General features: G+C 45.0%; 1 protein-coding gene across 1 annotated transcript in view; it reads left to right on the top strand.

The window, feature by feature from the left end:
- LOC124606080 (basic proline-rich protein-like) overlaps positions 1-16235 on the top strand; it is a 145050-nt gene that overhangs the window by 85443 nt on the left and 43372 nt on the right. Inside the window, exon 3 of the mRNA XM_047138045.1 lies at positions 5873-6010. Coding sequence (XP_046994001.1) covers positions 5873-6010 — 138 coding nt within the window. The remainder of the gene's footprint in view (positions 1-5872; positions 6011-16235) is intronic.

The raw sequence follows: 16235 nt of genomic DNA, 5'->3' as shown, positions 1-16235 counted from the left end.
TAGTTAGGTTTAACTAGTTCTAAGTTCTAGAGGACCAATGACCTCAGCAGTTGAGTCCCATAGTGCTCAGAGCCATTTGAACCATAAACTAGCTTTTCCTCTTCTGTCTGATTTGTTAGCCGCTGGTGCGCTTAGACATATCTGTGGTGTGGAGATTGGGACAGAGATCGCTATGAGAGTCTCAGGATGTCCTTCCTGGTCCTCCATGAGGCTCATCCCCTCACTGTGTCCAGAAGGACGTTGTAGTTGGGTATTCTACTTGATGCATCTCTTTGTCATGATGTACATCTCCTTCTAGGCTCTTTCTCGGTCACGCACTCTTGCATTTCATAAGCTGATACTTAGGTTGGCACCAAGTTCAGCTTGCGCCACAGGTCCTCGTTCCTGATCGTGCTATAGGGTACCTTGTCTGTTAGCACGCTCTCGGGCACTGTGATCCAGGGGTGCTGTCTGCTCTGCATTCACGGGTGTTTGTGGCCCGTTTGCGCATTTTTAGTAAATAGCTAGGGTATGGACCATGCCCCGACAGGTACTGTATAGCTACTACATTCTTCGACGAGATGTTCGACATATCATGAACTTTCTTTTGTGTTGTGTTGGAAATGTGCTCCCGTTCTTTTCGTCTGAAGAAGAATGCTAGATGCAAGTTCAGTGCACACAGACTTCAGGCTAGCTACAGTTACGTAAAGAATGAACAATGTGAATTACAGCAGGACTGTGAATTTAGCTTTAGTTGTCCTGTGCCACTATGAGTAGTCATAATGTGCGTCCTATTCCTTTCTGGCAGGGTGAACGATGTAAAATGTATGTACTTTCGTGTCGCTGTTTATGCCCAATAGAATTTACTTTTCTGCATCTACTACTGAATCTGAATGCGCTTACTAACTGAATACGACAGTGAGGGAAGTTATTTAAAGCACGTGCGGAACGGAAACCACTGACAACCGTAGGTCTTCTTCTTCATCCGAAGAATAGATTTGCCCTCATGCAACAAAATTCAGTTGCACTGGATTGCTTCGATCCTTCCTTGAGATAATTTTGCAGACAAATGATTTACTGAAATAAGAGAGAGATACAATTGTTCCTTTTGTATTATTGATTATTATTTCCAGCGTTATATTACGACACCAACAGCTATGTTACAGTGTTATGATCTATTATTGCACCATTTGTACTCACATACGTTGCAGTGTGTCGAAATTAAATTTTTTCGAGTACGTTTATGTGAACACTACGCACTTATTTCCATCCTTTGTATTCTGCCTCAACACAGTTAACCATCTCACTATTTCTACACGTAATTCGTTGCTATCCCTCTCATCTCTTTTCTGCCTGCTCCTCTGCTCTGTCTGTCTCTGCTGCCATCTACACTCGCTGGCTGACCTTGCTTGGCGTCACCTCCAGAGGTATATCTCCCCAGCTGTCGCCCTGGACTAGCGCCCCTACAGTCTTTGTAACCTGTGTCTCATATTCTTCCATATGTCCTCACATGTCCTCACATGTATTAACTATAACTGAAATAATCTTTCAGTTATTTTGTTTTCCATATGGTGTTTTTTTATTTTTTCAAAACCGTGGTTGTTGTTGTTGTGGTCTTCAGTCCTAGGACTGGTTTGATGCAGCTCTCCAGATTACTCTATCCTGTGCAAGCCACTTCATCTCCCAGTACCAACTGCAGCCTACATCTTTCTGAATCTGCTTAGTGTATTCATCTCTTGGTCTCCCTGTGCGATTTTTACCCTCCATGCTGCCCTCCAGTACTAAATTTGTGATCCCTTGATGCCTCAGAACATGTCCTACCAACCGATCCCTTCTTCTAGTCAAGTTATGCCTCAAACTCCTCTTCTCCCCAATTCAATGCCTGCTCATTATTTATGTGATCTACCCATCTAATCTTCAGCATTCTTCTGTAGCACCACATTTCGGAAGCTTCTATTCTCTTCTTGTCTCAACTATTTATCGTCCATGTTTCACTTCGACACATGGCTACACTCCATACAAATACTTTCCGAAACAACTTCCTGACACTTAAATCAATACTCGATGTTAACAAATTTCTCTTCATCAGAAACGCTTTCCTTACCATTGGCAGTCTACATTTTACATCCTCTCTTCTTCGACCATCATCAGTTTTTTGCTCCCCAAATAGCAAAACTCCTTTACTACTTTAAGTGTCTCATTTCCTAATCTAATTCCCGCAGCATCACCCGACTTAAGTCGACTACATTCCATTATCCTCGTTTTGCTTTTGTTGATGTTTATCTTATATCCTCCTTTCAAGACTCTGTTCATTCCGTTCAACTGCTCTTCCAAGTCCTTTGCTGTCTCTGACAGAACTACAATGTCATCGGCGAACCTCAAGATTTTTATTTCTTCTCCATGGATTTTAATACCTACTCCGAACTTTTCTTTCGTTTCCTTTACTGCTTGCTCAATATACAGATTGAATAGCATCGGGGAGAGGCTACAACCCCGTCTCACTCCCTTCCCAACCACTGCTTCCCTTTCATGTCCCCCGACTCTTATAACTGCCATCTGGTTTCTGTACAAATTGTAAATGGCAGGTGTAAAAGAAATAGCCTGTCGCTCCCTGTATTTTACCCCTGCCACCTTTAGAATTTGAAATAGAGTATTCGAGTCAACATTGTCAAAAGCTTTCTCTAAGTGTACAGATGCTAGAAACGTAGGTTTGCCTTTCCTTAATCTTTCTTCTAAGATAAGTCGTAGGGACACTATTGCCTCACGTGTTCCAACATTTCTACGGAATCCATACTGATCATCCCCGAGATCGGCTTCTACCAGTTTTTCCATCGTCTAAATACCATGGTGCCACACCAAAGTCGGCAACGCGCGTCGACACCACAGGCACTAGCAGTGTGTCGCTGAAATCCGCGATGCCGAAGGCGAGGGTCCCTTAAGTCGGCCCTCTCACTCATCACCGCAGCACCTGCGGTCGGAGATTGATATAGAGAGTCGAGCACAGACGCTATCTGCGCCAGTTCGACCTGCTGCGAAGCACTCAAAATCATTTAGTTAGGAGAAAAGTACTATTCAAGTCTCAGATGGAACTGTACTTCTGTAAACGTTGAAGTCGTATTTCAAGAGAAGAGTTTGTAATTCTGTGCGTCAAGCGACGCTTTACTCTTCAAAGACAGTTGCAAATATTCGACGCACTCCCTTGGCAAATAACAGTTAAGTAAATCTATTTAAGATTATTGTAATTAACTGAATTATTGTTTCTTATTTAGTAGTTCTGATCAGACATCTCTCAGAATAACCAAAGTACCCACACTTATGACTGAACGATTGCAGCTGTTTCAAGCCATGACAAAAACCCTACTGCTACATTCCCTGGATTTTGTGTGCATGGTTACTTTATACTTTTAGCTAACTTCTACAAATTTTAATTGCTTGCACGATGACATTCGCGAGTTACCATAGATATCGACAATATAGCACCCGAGGTGAGTGCGGCCACTGTGGTGTAGAGGAGAGTTGTGGAGGCGGTAGTCTTGGATAGGGGTGACTAGGAAAATTCCACTGCGACAAGAGATACTTTATTCACTATAGTGGAGCGACGCCCCTCGATTCACCCTCTCCAGGCGCATGGTCCACCAGTGTTGCGGATGACGTTGGGAAGTACCGCCCTGTATGTGAATACACTACTGGCCATTAATATTGCTACACGGCGAACATGACGTGCTACAGACGCGAACTTTCACCGGCAGGAAGAAGATGCTGTGATGTGCAAATGATTAGCTTTTCACAGCATTCACAAACGGTTGGCGCCAGTGGTGACACCTACAACGTGCTGACATGAGGAAAGTTTCTAACCGATTTCTCATACACAAACAGCAGTTGACCGGCGTTGCCTGGTGAAACGTTGTTGTGGTGCCTCGTGTAAGGAGGAGAAATGCGTACCATCACGTTTCCAACTTTGATAAAGGTCGGATTGTAGCCTATCGCGATTGCGGTTTATCGTATCGCGACACTGCTGCTCGCGTTGTACGAGATCCAATGACTGTTAGCAGAATATGGAATCAGTGGGTTCAGGAGGGTAATACGGAACGCCGTGCTGGATCCCAACGGCCTCGAATCACTAGCAGTCGAGATGACAGGCATCTTATCCGCAAGGCTGTAACGGATCGTGCAGCCACGTCTCGATCCCTGAGTCAACAAATGGGGACGTTTGCGAGACAACAACCATCTGCACGAACAGTTCGACGACGTTAGCAGCAACATGGACTATCAGCTCGGAGACCATGGCTGCGGTTACCCTTGACGCTGCATCACAGACAGGAGCACCTGCGATGGTGTACTCAACGACAAACCTGGTTGCACTAATCGCAAAACGTCATTTTTTTCGGATGAATCCAGGATCTGTTTACAGCATCATGATGGTCGCATCCGTGTTTGGCGACATCGCTGTGAACGAACATTGGAAGCGCATCACCCAGCGTGATGGTATGGGGAGCCATTGGTTCCACGTCATGATCACTTCTTGTTCGCATTGACGGCACTTAGAACAGTGGACGTCACATTTCAAATGTGTTAGGACCCGTGGCTCTACTCTTCATTCGATCACTGCGAAACCCTACATTTCAGCAGGATAATGCACGACCGCATGTTGCAGGTCCTGTACGGGCCTTTCTGGATACAGAAAATGTTCGACCGCTGCCCTGGGCAGCACATTCACCAGATATCTCACCGGTTGAAAAGTATGATCAATGGTGGCCGAGCAACTGGCTCGTCACAATACGCCAGTCACTACTCTTGATGAACCGTGGTATCGTGTTGAAGCTGCATGGGCAGCTGTACCTGTACACGCCTACCAAGCTCCGTTTGACTCAATGCCCAGGCGTATCAAGGGCGTTATTACGGCCAGAGTTGGTTGTTCTGGGTACTGATTTCTCAGGATCCATGCACTCAAACTGCGTGAAAATGTAATCACATGTCAGTTCTAATATAATATATTTGTCCAGTGAATACCCGTGTATCATCTGCATTTCTTCTTGGTGTACATGTTTTAATGGCCAGTAGTGTAGTAGCCCCACCGAGGCAGAAGTTAAGTGATGCGTTGGCGCCATGAGATGGCTCCCTTCTGTGTCGTTTAAGTGCGTGGGGCTAGAAAGAGAGGGTATTTATAGAAATTAATAGCACCCTTGTAGTGCCGTTACACTGCTCCCAGGCATGTACAGATAACTCCTCTGTGTCCGAAAGGTGTGGAAATATGCCGCAGGCCAGCCCGTCGTTGCATTACCTTTCTGCAATGTCATCCTGATTGCGCGGCTTAATCCGGTCGCCCTGCAGTACAAACAGGCTCGCTTTTGAAATTACATGTCAACGCCTTTGTGGCTGCACTTACGGCTACAATTTAGCTGCTTTAATTCAGTAACGCCCAAACTTTACCGACGGCGTTACAACACATAGTTCAAGCTTGCATCACAGGTCGTCAGAGGTGAGCAGTCGGCGTGTATATTGTAAGTGTATAGACGCCGTACGCCACTCGCTGGTCGTTGATGTGCGGCCAGCTTTATCCTGCTCCTGAGACAGAATCACGCCCCATGATGTGCCGTGCCGGAGGAGGGTGTGTCTGTGGTCTGTTGCGGTGTTCTCTCTCTCTCTCTCTCTCTCTCTCTCTCTCTCTCTACCTACCTACCTCTACCTCTCCCTTTCCCTCTTCCTCGTCCTCTCCCTTTCCCTCTCCCTCTCACTCTCCCTCTCCTTCGAGTCGCTGACAGCAGTTAGTAGACGAACTGTTAGGTTCTCATCTCTGTTTCTGCCCTGTCTTCGACTTCTTGCCCTTTTCTACGAATGCATGGCTTTACTTGCTTCTTCGTAGCTCTTGCATCCGGCACTTCCTCCTCCTTAGCTCTCCCCAGTGGAGGCGACGGCGGCCGCGGCCTTTGTGTCGGCGCCGCTGCACGCAGGCAGGTGGAGGGTGCGTCCGGACGCGCCGCCGCCGGCGATGCCGCCGCCCCCAGGCGTCCCGGAGATGAGAGAGGCGCCGGTAAGCCGCGCTGTGGTCGGTGGGGCGACTACGCCCCCGGCTGCTACCCCCGCCCAAGCCGCCTCCTGCACCACGTAACGTCGCGTGACGCAGACAGCGCTGCATTCTCCAACTGTCCAGAAACACTTCCATGCTGCTTCTGAGAAAGCTCTAAACCAACATTTCAGCCTTCGGAACTGGCGTAGAGATGTCTGATCGCATGCATCTGTACCTACACACGTACATGCCCATAAACCCCGTGGTACCTAAAGTCACGCAACATGCACATATGAAGGTGGCGTTAGTATTGCGTACCCAAGGACCGAAAGGACAGTGCCTTCGTGAAGCTGTCATTTGTTTCCGACTGATTTTGGCCGCACGACGGGAATCAACAGACTTCGAACGCTGGTTGGTAGTTGGAACTAGACGCATGCGACATTCCACTTCGGAAAATGTTAGGTAATACAGTATTCCTATATTCACAATGTCAAGAGCGATCCCAGAATATCAAATTTCAGACATTGTCCTATCATGGACATGGTAGTGGTCGACAGCCTTGACTTAACGGCCGCGAGCAGCGGCGTCAGTGCTTACAGACAAGCAAACATGCCTGAAACAACCGAAGAAATAAATGAGGGACGTGCGACGAACGTATTCGTTCCGTCAATGGGGTGAAATTTGGCGTTATTGGACTATGACAGTACACGACCGACGCAGGTGCCTTTCTCAACAGCACGAGATTTTGGTTCAAATGGTTGTGAGCACTATGGGACTTAACTTATGAGGTCATCAGTCCCATAGAACATAGAACTTCAAAATGGCTCTTAGCACTATGCGACTTAACTTCTGAGGTCATCAGTCGCCTAGAACTTAGAACTAATTAAACCTAACTAACCTAAGGACATCACACACATACATGCCCGAGGCAGGATTCGAACCTGCGACCGGAGCGGTCGCTCGCCTCCAGACTGTAGCGCCTAGAACCGCACGGCCACTCCGGCCGGCTAACATAGAACTACTTAAACCTAACTAACCTAAGGACATCACACACATCCATGCCCGAGACAGGATTCGAACCTGCGACCGTAGCGGTCGCGTGGTTCCAGGCCGTAGCAAGAGATTACCTGCGGCGCCTGTCCTGGGCTCGTGACCATATCGGTTGGATCCTAGACAACTGGAAAATCCTGTCCTGGTCAGAGGAGTCACGATTTCAGCTGGTAAGAGCTCATGTTATGTTTCGAGTGTGTCGCAGACCACCGGCCGGGGTGGCCGTGCGGTTCTGGGCGCTACAGTCTGGAGCCGAGCGACCGCTACGGTCACAGGTTCGAATCCTGCCTCGGGCATGGATGTGTGTGATGTCCTTAGGTTAGTTAGGTTTAATTAGTTCTAAGTTCTCAGCAGCATAGTGGTCAGAGCCATTTGAACCATTTTGTCGCAGACCTCAGGAAGCCACTGACCGAATTTGTCAACTAGGAACTGTGCAAGCTGGTGGTGGCTCCAACTGAATCCATCATAGACTGGAATTGGTTATGTTCGCCTAGTTGGAGGCCATTTTCAGCCATTTGTGGACTTCATGTTCCCAAACAACGATGGAATTTTTATGAAAGTGAGCCAAGTCACCCGACCGGAATTGTTGGCGATTCGTTTGAAGAACATTCTGGACAGTTCGAAAGAATGAGTTAGCCGCCCATGAGTGACATAAATCCCATCAACCATCTGTGGAACATAATCGAGATGTCAGTTCGTGCACAAAATCTGGCACCGGCAACACTTCCGCAATTATGGAAGGTTATAGATGCAGTGTGGCTCAGTATTTCTCCTGGGGACTTCCAACGACTTACTGAGTCCATGCCCTGTCCAGTTGCTGCACTTCTTTTTCTTTGGGAGGTGGGGTGGGGAGGGGAGGGTCGTAAGTCTTCATAGTGGTTTGATATGGCCCTTCACGAATTCTTCTCTGTGCCAACCTCTTCATCTCAGAGTAGCACTTGCAACCTATATCCTTAATTACTTACTGGATGTATTCCCATCTCTGTCTTCCTCTACTGTTTCTGCCCTCTACAGCTGCCTCTAGTGCCATAGAAGTCATTCCCAGTTGTCTAAACAGATGTCCTATTATCCTGTCTCTTCTCCTTCACAGTGTTTTCCACATATTCCTTTCCTCTCCGATTCTGCACAGAACCTCCTCATTCCTCATCTTATCAGTCCACCCAATTTTCAACATTCGCCTGTAGCACCATATCTCAAATGCTTCGATTCTCTATTCTTCCGGTTTTCCCACAGTCCATGTTCACTGCCATACAACACTGTGCTCCAGACGTACATTCTCAGAAAATTTTTCCTCAAATTAAGCCCTATACTTCTCTTCGTCAGGAATGACCTATTTGCCAAGGCTAGCCTGTATTTGATGTCCTATTTGCTCCATCCGTCATTGGTTATTTTGTTGCCTACATGGCAGAATTCCTTAACTTCATCTACTTCATGACCATCAATTCTGATGTTAAATTTCTCGCTATTCTCATTTCTGCTACTTCTCATCACTCTCGGCTTTCTTCGATTTACTGAGTCCATATTCTGTAGTTAGTAGATCGTTCATTCCATTCAGCATATCATGTAATTCTTCTTCAGTTTCTCCCAGGATAGCAATGTAATCAGAGAATCGTATCATTGATACCCTTACAGCTTGAATTTTAAGTCCACTCCTGATCCTTGCATTAATTTCCCTCATTGCTTCTTCGCTGTACAGATTGAACAGTAGGACGGAAACACTACATGCATCTCTTACACACGCATATCTTACACCATTTTTAATCCGAGCGCTCCCGGCGGAGGTTCGAGTCCTACCTCGGGCATGGGTGTGCGTCTTTGTCCTTAGGATAATTTAGGTTAAGTAGTGTGTAAGCTTAGGGACTGATGACCTTAGCAGTTAAGTCCCATAAGATTTCACACACATTTGAACATTTTTTGAATCCGAGCGCTTCGTTCTAGGTCGTCCACTCTTATTATTCCCTCTTGGCTCTTGTACATATTGTATATTACCCGTTTCTCCCTATACCTTACACCTATTTTTCTCAGAATTTCTAACATGTTGCACCATTTTACATTGTCGAACGCTTTGTCCAGATCGACAAATCCTATGAACATGTCTTGATATTTTTAGTCTTGCTTCCATTATCAACCACTACATCAGAATTGCCTTCCTGAAGCCAAACTGGTCGTCTTCTAGCATATTCTCCATTTTCTTTTCCATTCTTCTGTATATTATTCTTGTCAGCAACTTGGATGCACGAGCAGTTAAGGTGATTGTGCGATAAGTTTCGCATTTGTCCGCCCTTGTAGTCTTCGGAAGTGTGTGGATGATATTTTTCCTAAAGTCAGATGGTATGCCACCAGACTCATACATTCTACGCACCAAAGCGAATAGTCGTTTTGTTGCTACTTCCCCAAATGATTTAAGAAATTCTGGTGTAATGTTATCTATCTCTTCCGCATTATTTGATCTTTAGTCCTCCAAAGCTCTTTTAAATGATGATTCCATTTCTGGATCCCCTATCTCTTCTAAATGGACTGCTGTTTCTTCTTTTATCACACCAGACAAATCTTCTTCCTCATAGAGGCCTTCAATGTACTCTTTCCATCTATCCGCTCTCTCCTCTACATTTGACAGTGGAATTCCCGTTGCATTCTTGTTACCACCTTTGCTTTCAGTTTCACCGAATGTCATGTTCACTTTCCTACATGCTGATTCAGTTCTTCCAGCTGTCGTTTCTTCTTCAATTTCTTCTCATTTTTCATGCAGTCATTTCGTCTTAGCTTCCCTGCACTTCCTATTTATTTCACTCTTCAAAAATGGTTCAAATGGCTCTGAGCACCATGGGACTTAACATCAGTCTCCCAGAACTTAGAACTACTTAAACCTAACTAACTAAAGGACATCATACACATCCATGCCCGAGGCAGGATTCGAACGTGCGACCGTAGCGGTCGCGCGGTTCCAGACTGAAGCGCATATGACCGCTCGACCAGAGTGGCCGGCTTTCATTCTTTATTGGCTTGTATTTCTGTATTCCTAAATTACCCTGAACATTTTTATAATTTCTTCCTTCATCGAGCAACTGAAATATTTCTTCTATTACCTATGGTTTCTTAGCGGTTACCTCCTTTGAACTTACGTTATTCTTTCCATCTTCTGAGATTACCCATTTTAGAGATGTCCATTCCTCTTGAACTGTACTGCCTACAGAGCTATTCCTTATTGCTGTACCTATAGCTTTAGAGAACTTCAAGCGCATCTCTTCATTACTTCGTACTTCCGTATCAAATTTATTCGCGGAAACATTCTTAGTAGCTAGTCTCTTGAACGTCAGCCTAGACTTCAACGCTACGAAATTGCGATCTGAGTCTTTGTCTGCTCCTGGGTACGCCTTATATCCAGTATCTGGTTTCAGGATATCTGCCTGACCATGCCTAACTAACAAACAGTAGTTGATCGGCGTTGCCTGGTGAAACGTTGTTGTGATGCCTCGTGTAAGGAGGAGAAATGCGTACCATCACGTTTCCGACTTTGATAAAGGTCGGATTGTAGCCTATCGCGATTGCGGTTTATTGTATCGCGACATTGCTGCTCGCGTTTGTAGAGATCCAATGACTGTTAGCAGAATATGGAATCGGTGGGTTCAGGAGGGTAATACCGAACGCCGTGCTAGATCCCATCGGCCTCGTATCACTAGCAGTCGAGATGACAGGCATCTTATCCTTATGGCTGTCACGGATCGTGCAGCCACGTCTCGATCCCTGAGTCACCAGATGAGGACGTTTGCAAGACAACAACCATCTGCACGAACAGTTCGACGACGTTTGCAGTAGCATGGACTATCAGCTCGGAGACCATGGCTGCGGTTACCCCTGACGCTGCATCACAGTCAGGAGCGCCTGCGATGGTGTACTCAACGAAGAACCTGGGTGCACGAATGGGAAAACGTCATTTTTTGGATGAACCCAGGTTCTGTTTCCAGCATCATGATGGTCGCATCCGTCTTTTGCGACATCGTGGTGAACGCACATTGGAAGCGTGTATTCATCATCGCCATACTGGCGTATCACGCGGCGTGATGATATGGGGTGCCATTCGTTACACGTCTCGGTCACCTCTTGCTCGCATTGACGGCACTTTGAACAGTGGACGTGACATTTCAGATGTGTTACGACCCGTGGCTCTACCCTTTATTCGATCCCTGCGAAACCCTACATTTCAGCAGGATAAAGCGCGACTGCATGTTGCAGATCCTGTACGGGCCTTTCCGGATACAGAAAATGTTCGACTGCTGCCCTGGCCAGCACATTCTCCAGCTCTCTCACCAATTGAAAACGTCTGGTCAATGGTGGCCGAGCAACGGGCGCGTCACAATACGCCAGTCATTACTCTTGATGAACTGTGGTATCGTGTTGAAGCTGCATGCGCAGCTGTACCTGTAGACGCCTTCCAAGCTCAGTTTGACTCAATGTCCAGGCGAATCAAGGCCGTTACTACGGCCAGAGGTGGTTGTTCTCTGTACTGATTTCAAAAGATCTATGCACTCTAATTGCCTGAAAATGTAATCACATATCAGTTCTAGTATAATATATTTGTCCAATGAATATCCGTTTATCATCTGCATTTATTATTGGTGTAGCGATTTTAATAGCCAGTAGTGAAGTAACTGCAGCCTACGTCCTCTCTTATTTTCTGAATGCATTCCAATCTGTGTATCCCTGTATAGCATTTGCCCTCTGGAAGCTCCTTCTATTACTATGTAATTCAAACACTGATTTCTTAACAGATGTTCTATCATTGCCCTTCTTCTTGTCATTGTTTTCCATATACTGGTTCTGCGGGGAACTTGTTTATTTCTTAAATAACCAGTCAATCTTATTTTCAACATTTTTCTGCAGCACCACATCTCACGATCCTCTTCTGTTCCGGTTTCGTGACAGTTCACTTTTCACTACCATACTTAGCAGTGCTACAAAGGTACATTATCAGAAATTTCTTCCTCAAAGTAAACCTGTATTTTATTCTAGTAGACTTGTCTTGGCCAGAAACATCCTTCTTTCCAGTGCCAGTAAGCTTATTAAGTTATCCTTGTTCCGTCCATCATGGGTTATTTTGCTGCAGAGGTATCACAAACCCATAATTTGGTCTGCTTCTTGATCTCCAATATCGACGACGTTAACTTTCTTGCCGTCCTCATTTATACTACTTCTCATTACTTTCACCTTTCTTCGATTTACTCTCAATCCATATTCGTTCTTGGTCTTCTTGGTCTTCCACTCTCATGGTTCCCCCTTGGTACTTGTACATATTGTAACATGTAGGCGCAGGGTGTTAACAACTCATATTAATGTCCACTAGTATTTGTCTGGACACTTTTCATTAGATAGCATGTATTAATGAGCTGGCTCATACTAATAACAGAAACGTCGGACTTTTGTAGACGATGCCACTATATTTAAGAGGAATCTCGCACGAGAACTGTGGTATACATTTTTTGTGTTACAAACAGCTCCAGTTCCAGTTAGCTTTATTATTCGCTGATGCGATTATTTAACTTGCAGATCGTTGTTCTGAGTTATAAGCATGAATGTTTTCTTGAAAAAATAATAAAAAAGAAATAAGCGAACTACATATACGACTGCACGGCTACTCTATGATACACACCCGTTTTGCACAGAGTTCGTGGACTATTTCTCCACCGCTCTACTCTCGAATAACAAGTGGGAATAAAGTACGCCTAAATCTTTCCGTGCGAGCTCTGGTTTCTCCCAGTGCATTGCGACGGCCATTTCTCCGTATGTATGTGGGAGTCAACAAATATTTTCACATTCAGAGGAGGTAGTTGGTGATAGAAGTATCGTGAAAAGATCTCGCCGCAACATAAACCGCCTGTGTTTTAATGAGTCGCAACCCAGCTCGTGTGTTACATCCGTGACATTCTCTCCCGCATTTTTCGACAGTAAGAAACGGGCTGTTCGTTTTCTTAGCTTTTTCAGTGTCCTCTGTTATCTAGCAAGGATCCCAGAAGAGGACTGACAAGTGCAGTGTTGGAGTCTCATTACCAGACTTGTTGCATCTTCGAAGTGTTCTGCCAATGAAACGAAGTCTTTGGTTCGCCTTCCCCACAACACTTTCTTTGCGATAACTCCACTTTAAGTAGTTCGTAAATGTAATCCTTGCTTGTTTAGATGAATCGACAACTTTCGAATCAAAGTGATTCGGTACTCTGTGGGGGGGCGTCACACTTTTTACTGTTTAGGAGGTGTTACCGAACAGATATCTTGACTGAATTATCTTGCTGTTCGTTTTGTTTTCCTCTGTTGATGATTTTACAAGACACTAAACCATTGAATCATCTGAAAACAGTCTAAGAGGGTTACTCAGATTGTCTCCTGAAATTGTTATACAGATTAAGAACAGAGTGCCTATAAAACTTGCTTGGGTAACCCTATATATCATTTAGGTTTCACTAGACAACTTCCTTTCAGTTAGGCTGATCTGCGACCTTTCCGACAAGAAACCACGAATCCAGTCGCACAACTGAGATGCTCCGTAATAATACAATTATAACAGAAGCTGCTTGTGAGAAAGTGTCAAACGTCTTCTGGAAACGTAGAAATATAGACTCAACCCGAGCCCCCTGTAGATAGCAGTCCTTAACCCGAAGGCGTGTCAATAAAGAGCCAATTGCGTTTCACAAGAACGGAATTTCCTGAATTGCTGCTGTTTATAATACTTGAGAACTAAAATTTCTCTTTATTCTTCACGTGGTATTTGTTCATTTCCCAATTTATTCAAAGTAGATTTGTATAATCCGTTTCTTAATTACAGCGCCATTAGAATTTTTCACTATGCAGGTAAGAGCTTCAGACTTTTTATTATTCTGCGTTTGAATGAAGAAGTTTCCGGTATCGAATGTTTTGATCCTGTAGACCTCAAAGTAGCCGCGTGCGCATGCTTGTTTACATCAAAAAATTTCAACTGTATCCACGAAGTTGGCAATGACGCATCAAAATCGCGGTCTGGGTTTGCAAATTATGTAGAATGTTATAACGTGTGCAGTTCAGCACTAACTGTAACATGTGTCGTACATGTTATTTTCCAATTACGTAGGCCATAGAGCCCACCTTTAACGAGGCGACTACAAGCTTCCTTAATGAAAGTGTGCACGGAGGGCTAGTATGGAACGTTCCCTGTCGTGCATATATTATGGACGTGTTATAAGACGATATTTTCACAAAGCTCTTAACCGAAATTGCTTTAATCTCTTTAACTCATTATCGAACAACGCAGCACAGATCGAAGTGAAGTAGCAGTTCTTTGCTTAAAATCATCCCATAAAAATGGTTCACTAGTATTTTAGTTCAGTTAAAGGGAGAAAATAACCAGTACTCAATAGAAATGCCTAGGTGTGTTGATGTATTAGAGACTCTTACGAAATAAATTAAAAAGATTGGTACTCCGTGTCTTTTTTAAGAAAAAGGTAAAATATGCTCTTGTCGTTTCCCACAGTGACTCGTATTAGTTTTTCTGCCCGTTCCAATCACATAAGGAGCGTATGAAGAATGACAGCCTGAATGCCTATGTGCTTCGTAATCGTGGAGAGACTGCCGCGAGCTGTAAGTTGAGGGGAACAGCGCTATAGCAGCCAACAAAAGTTAACTTTTAACTAGCGTGATTTATCAGATCTGAAGATTATCTTCAAGTGGTCGAAACTAGTTATCTATTGTGACACTTTGCAACTGATACTGTAGAAATAAATTGTATAATGCAGAACCTCCCCTAATACCTGATTTGTATGACACTATTTAATTTTTTTGATGTGAGTGATTCCAATTCTGACTCATCAATATATTACCTTTTTACATTTTGTGAAGAACAGAATACAAGGTTTTTTAACATTCAAAACAAGTTGCCAGTGTTAAAATCACTTAGCACCGAAGAAACTGGTATAGGCATGCGTATCCAAACACAGAGATACGTAAATGCCTGTGTAAGACAACAAGTATCTGGCGCAGTTGTCAGACCGGTTACTGCTGCAATACTGACAGGTTATCAAGATTTAAGTGAGTTTGAACGTCGGTGCACAAGCGATGGGACACTGCATCTGCGTGGTAGGATGAAGTTGTGATTTTCCCGTATGACCATTTCACGCGTGTACCGTGAATATCAGGAATCCGATAAAACATCAAATCTCCCACATCGCTGCAGCCGGAAAAAGGTCCTGCAGGAACGGGACCAACGACGAATAAAGAGAATCGTTCAACGTGACAGAAGTGCAACCCTTCCTCAAGTTGTTGCAGATTTCAATGCTGGGCTATCAACAAGTGTCAACGTTCAAAACGTTGAACGAAACATCATCGACATGGGCTTTCGGAGCCGAAGGCCTACTCGTATACCCTTGATGACGGCACGACACAAAGATTTACGCCTCTCCTGGGCCTGTCAGTACTGACATTGGACTGTTGGGATGACTGGAAACATGTGGTCTGGTCGGACGAGCCTCGTTTCAAATTGTTTCGAGTGGATGGACGTGTACAGTTACGGAGACAACCTCATGAATCCATGGACCCTGCGTGTCAGCACGGGACTGTTCAAGCTGGTAGACGTCTGTAATAGTTTGGGGCGTATGTAGGTGGAGCGATATGGAATCCCTGATACGTCTTGATACGACTCTGACAGGTGACATGTATGTAAGCATCCTGTCTGATCACCTGCATCCATTCATGTCCATTGTGCATTCCGACGGGCTTGGGAAATTCCAGCAGGACAATATGACACCGAACACATCCAGAATTGCTACACAGTGACTCTAGGACCACTCTTATGACTTTAAACAGTGGCCACCAAACCCCCAAGCCACGAACATTTTTGAGCGTATCTGGGATGCCTTGCAACGTGCTGTTCAGATGAGACCTCCACCCCTTCGTACTCTTACGGATTTATGGAAAGCCCTGCAGTATTCATGATGTCACTTTCCCCTCCAGCACTACTTAGACATTAGTCGAGTCCATGCCACGTGGTGTTGCGTCACTTCTGAGTGCTCGCGGGGGTCCTACACAATATTAGACAGGTGTACCTATTGCTATGTGTGTGTGTGTGTGTGTGTGTGTGTGTGTGTGTGTGTGGGCGCTTGCTTGCTTGCGTGTGCGTGAGTACTTGTTTTACATCTGCTCCTGAACCAATGGATCGCTTTCAGTTGAACTTGGTACACGT

This window comes from Schistocerca americana, chromosome 3, assembly GCF_021461395.2.
Source record: "Schistocerca americana isolate TAMUIC-IGC-003095 chromosome 3, iqSchAmer2.1, whole genome shotgun sequence".
NCBI classification, from domain to species: Eukaryota; Metazoa; Arthropoda; class Insecta; order Orthoptera; family Acrididae; genus Schistocerca; species Schistocerca americana.
Note: the sequence above shows the minus strand (reverse complement) of the source record. Positions and strands in the feature narration are given on the sequence as shown.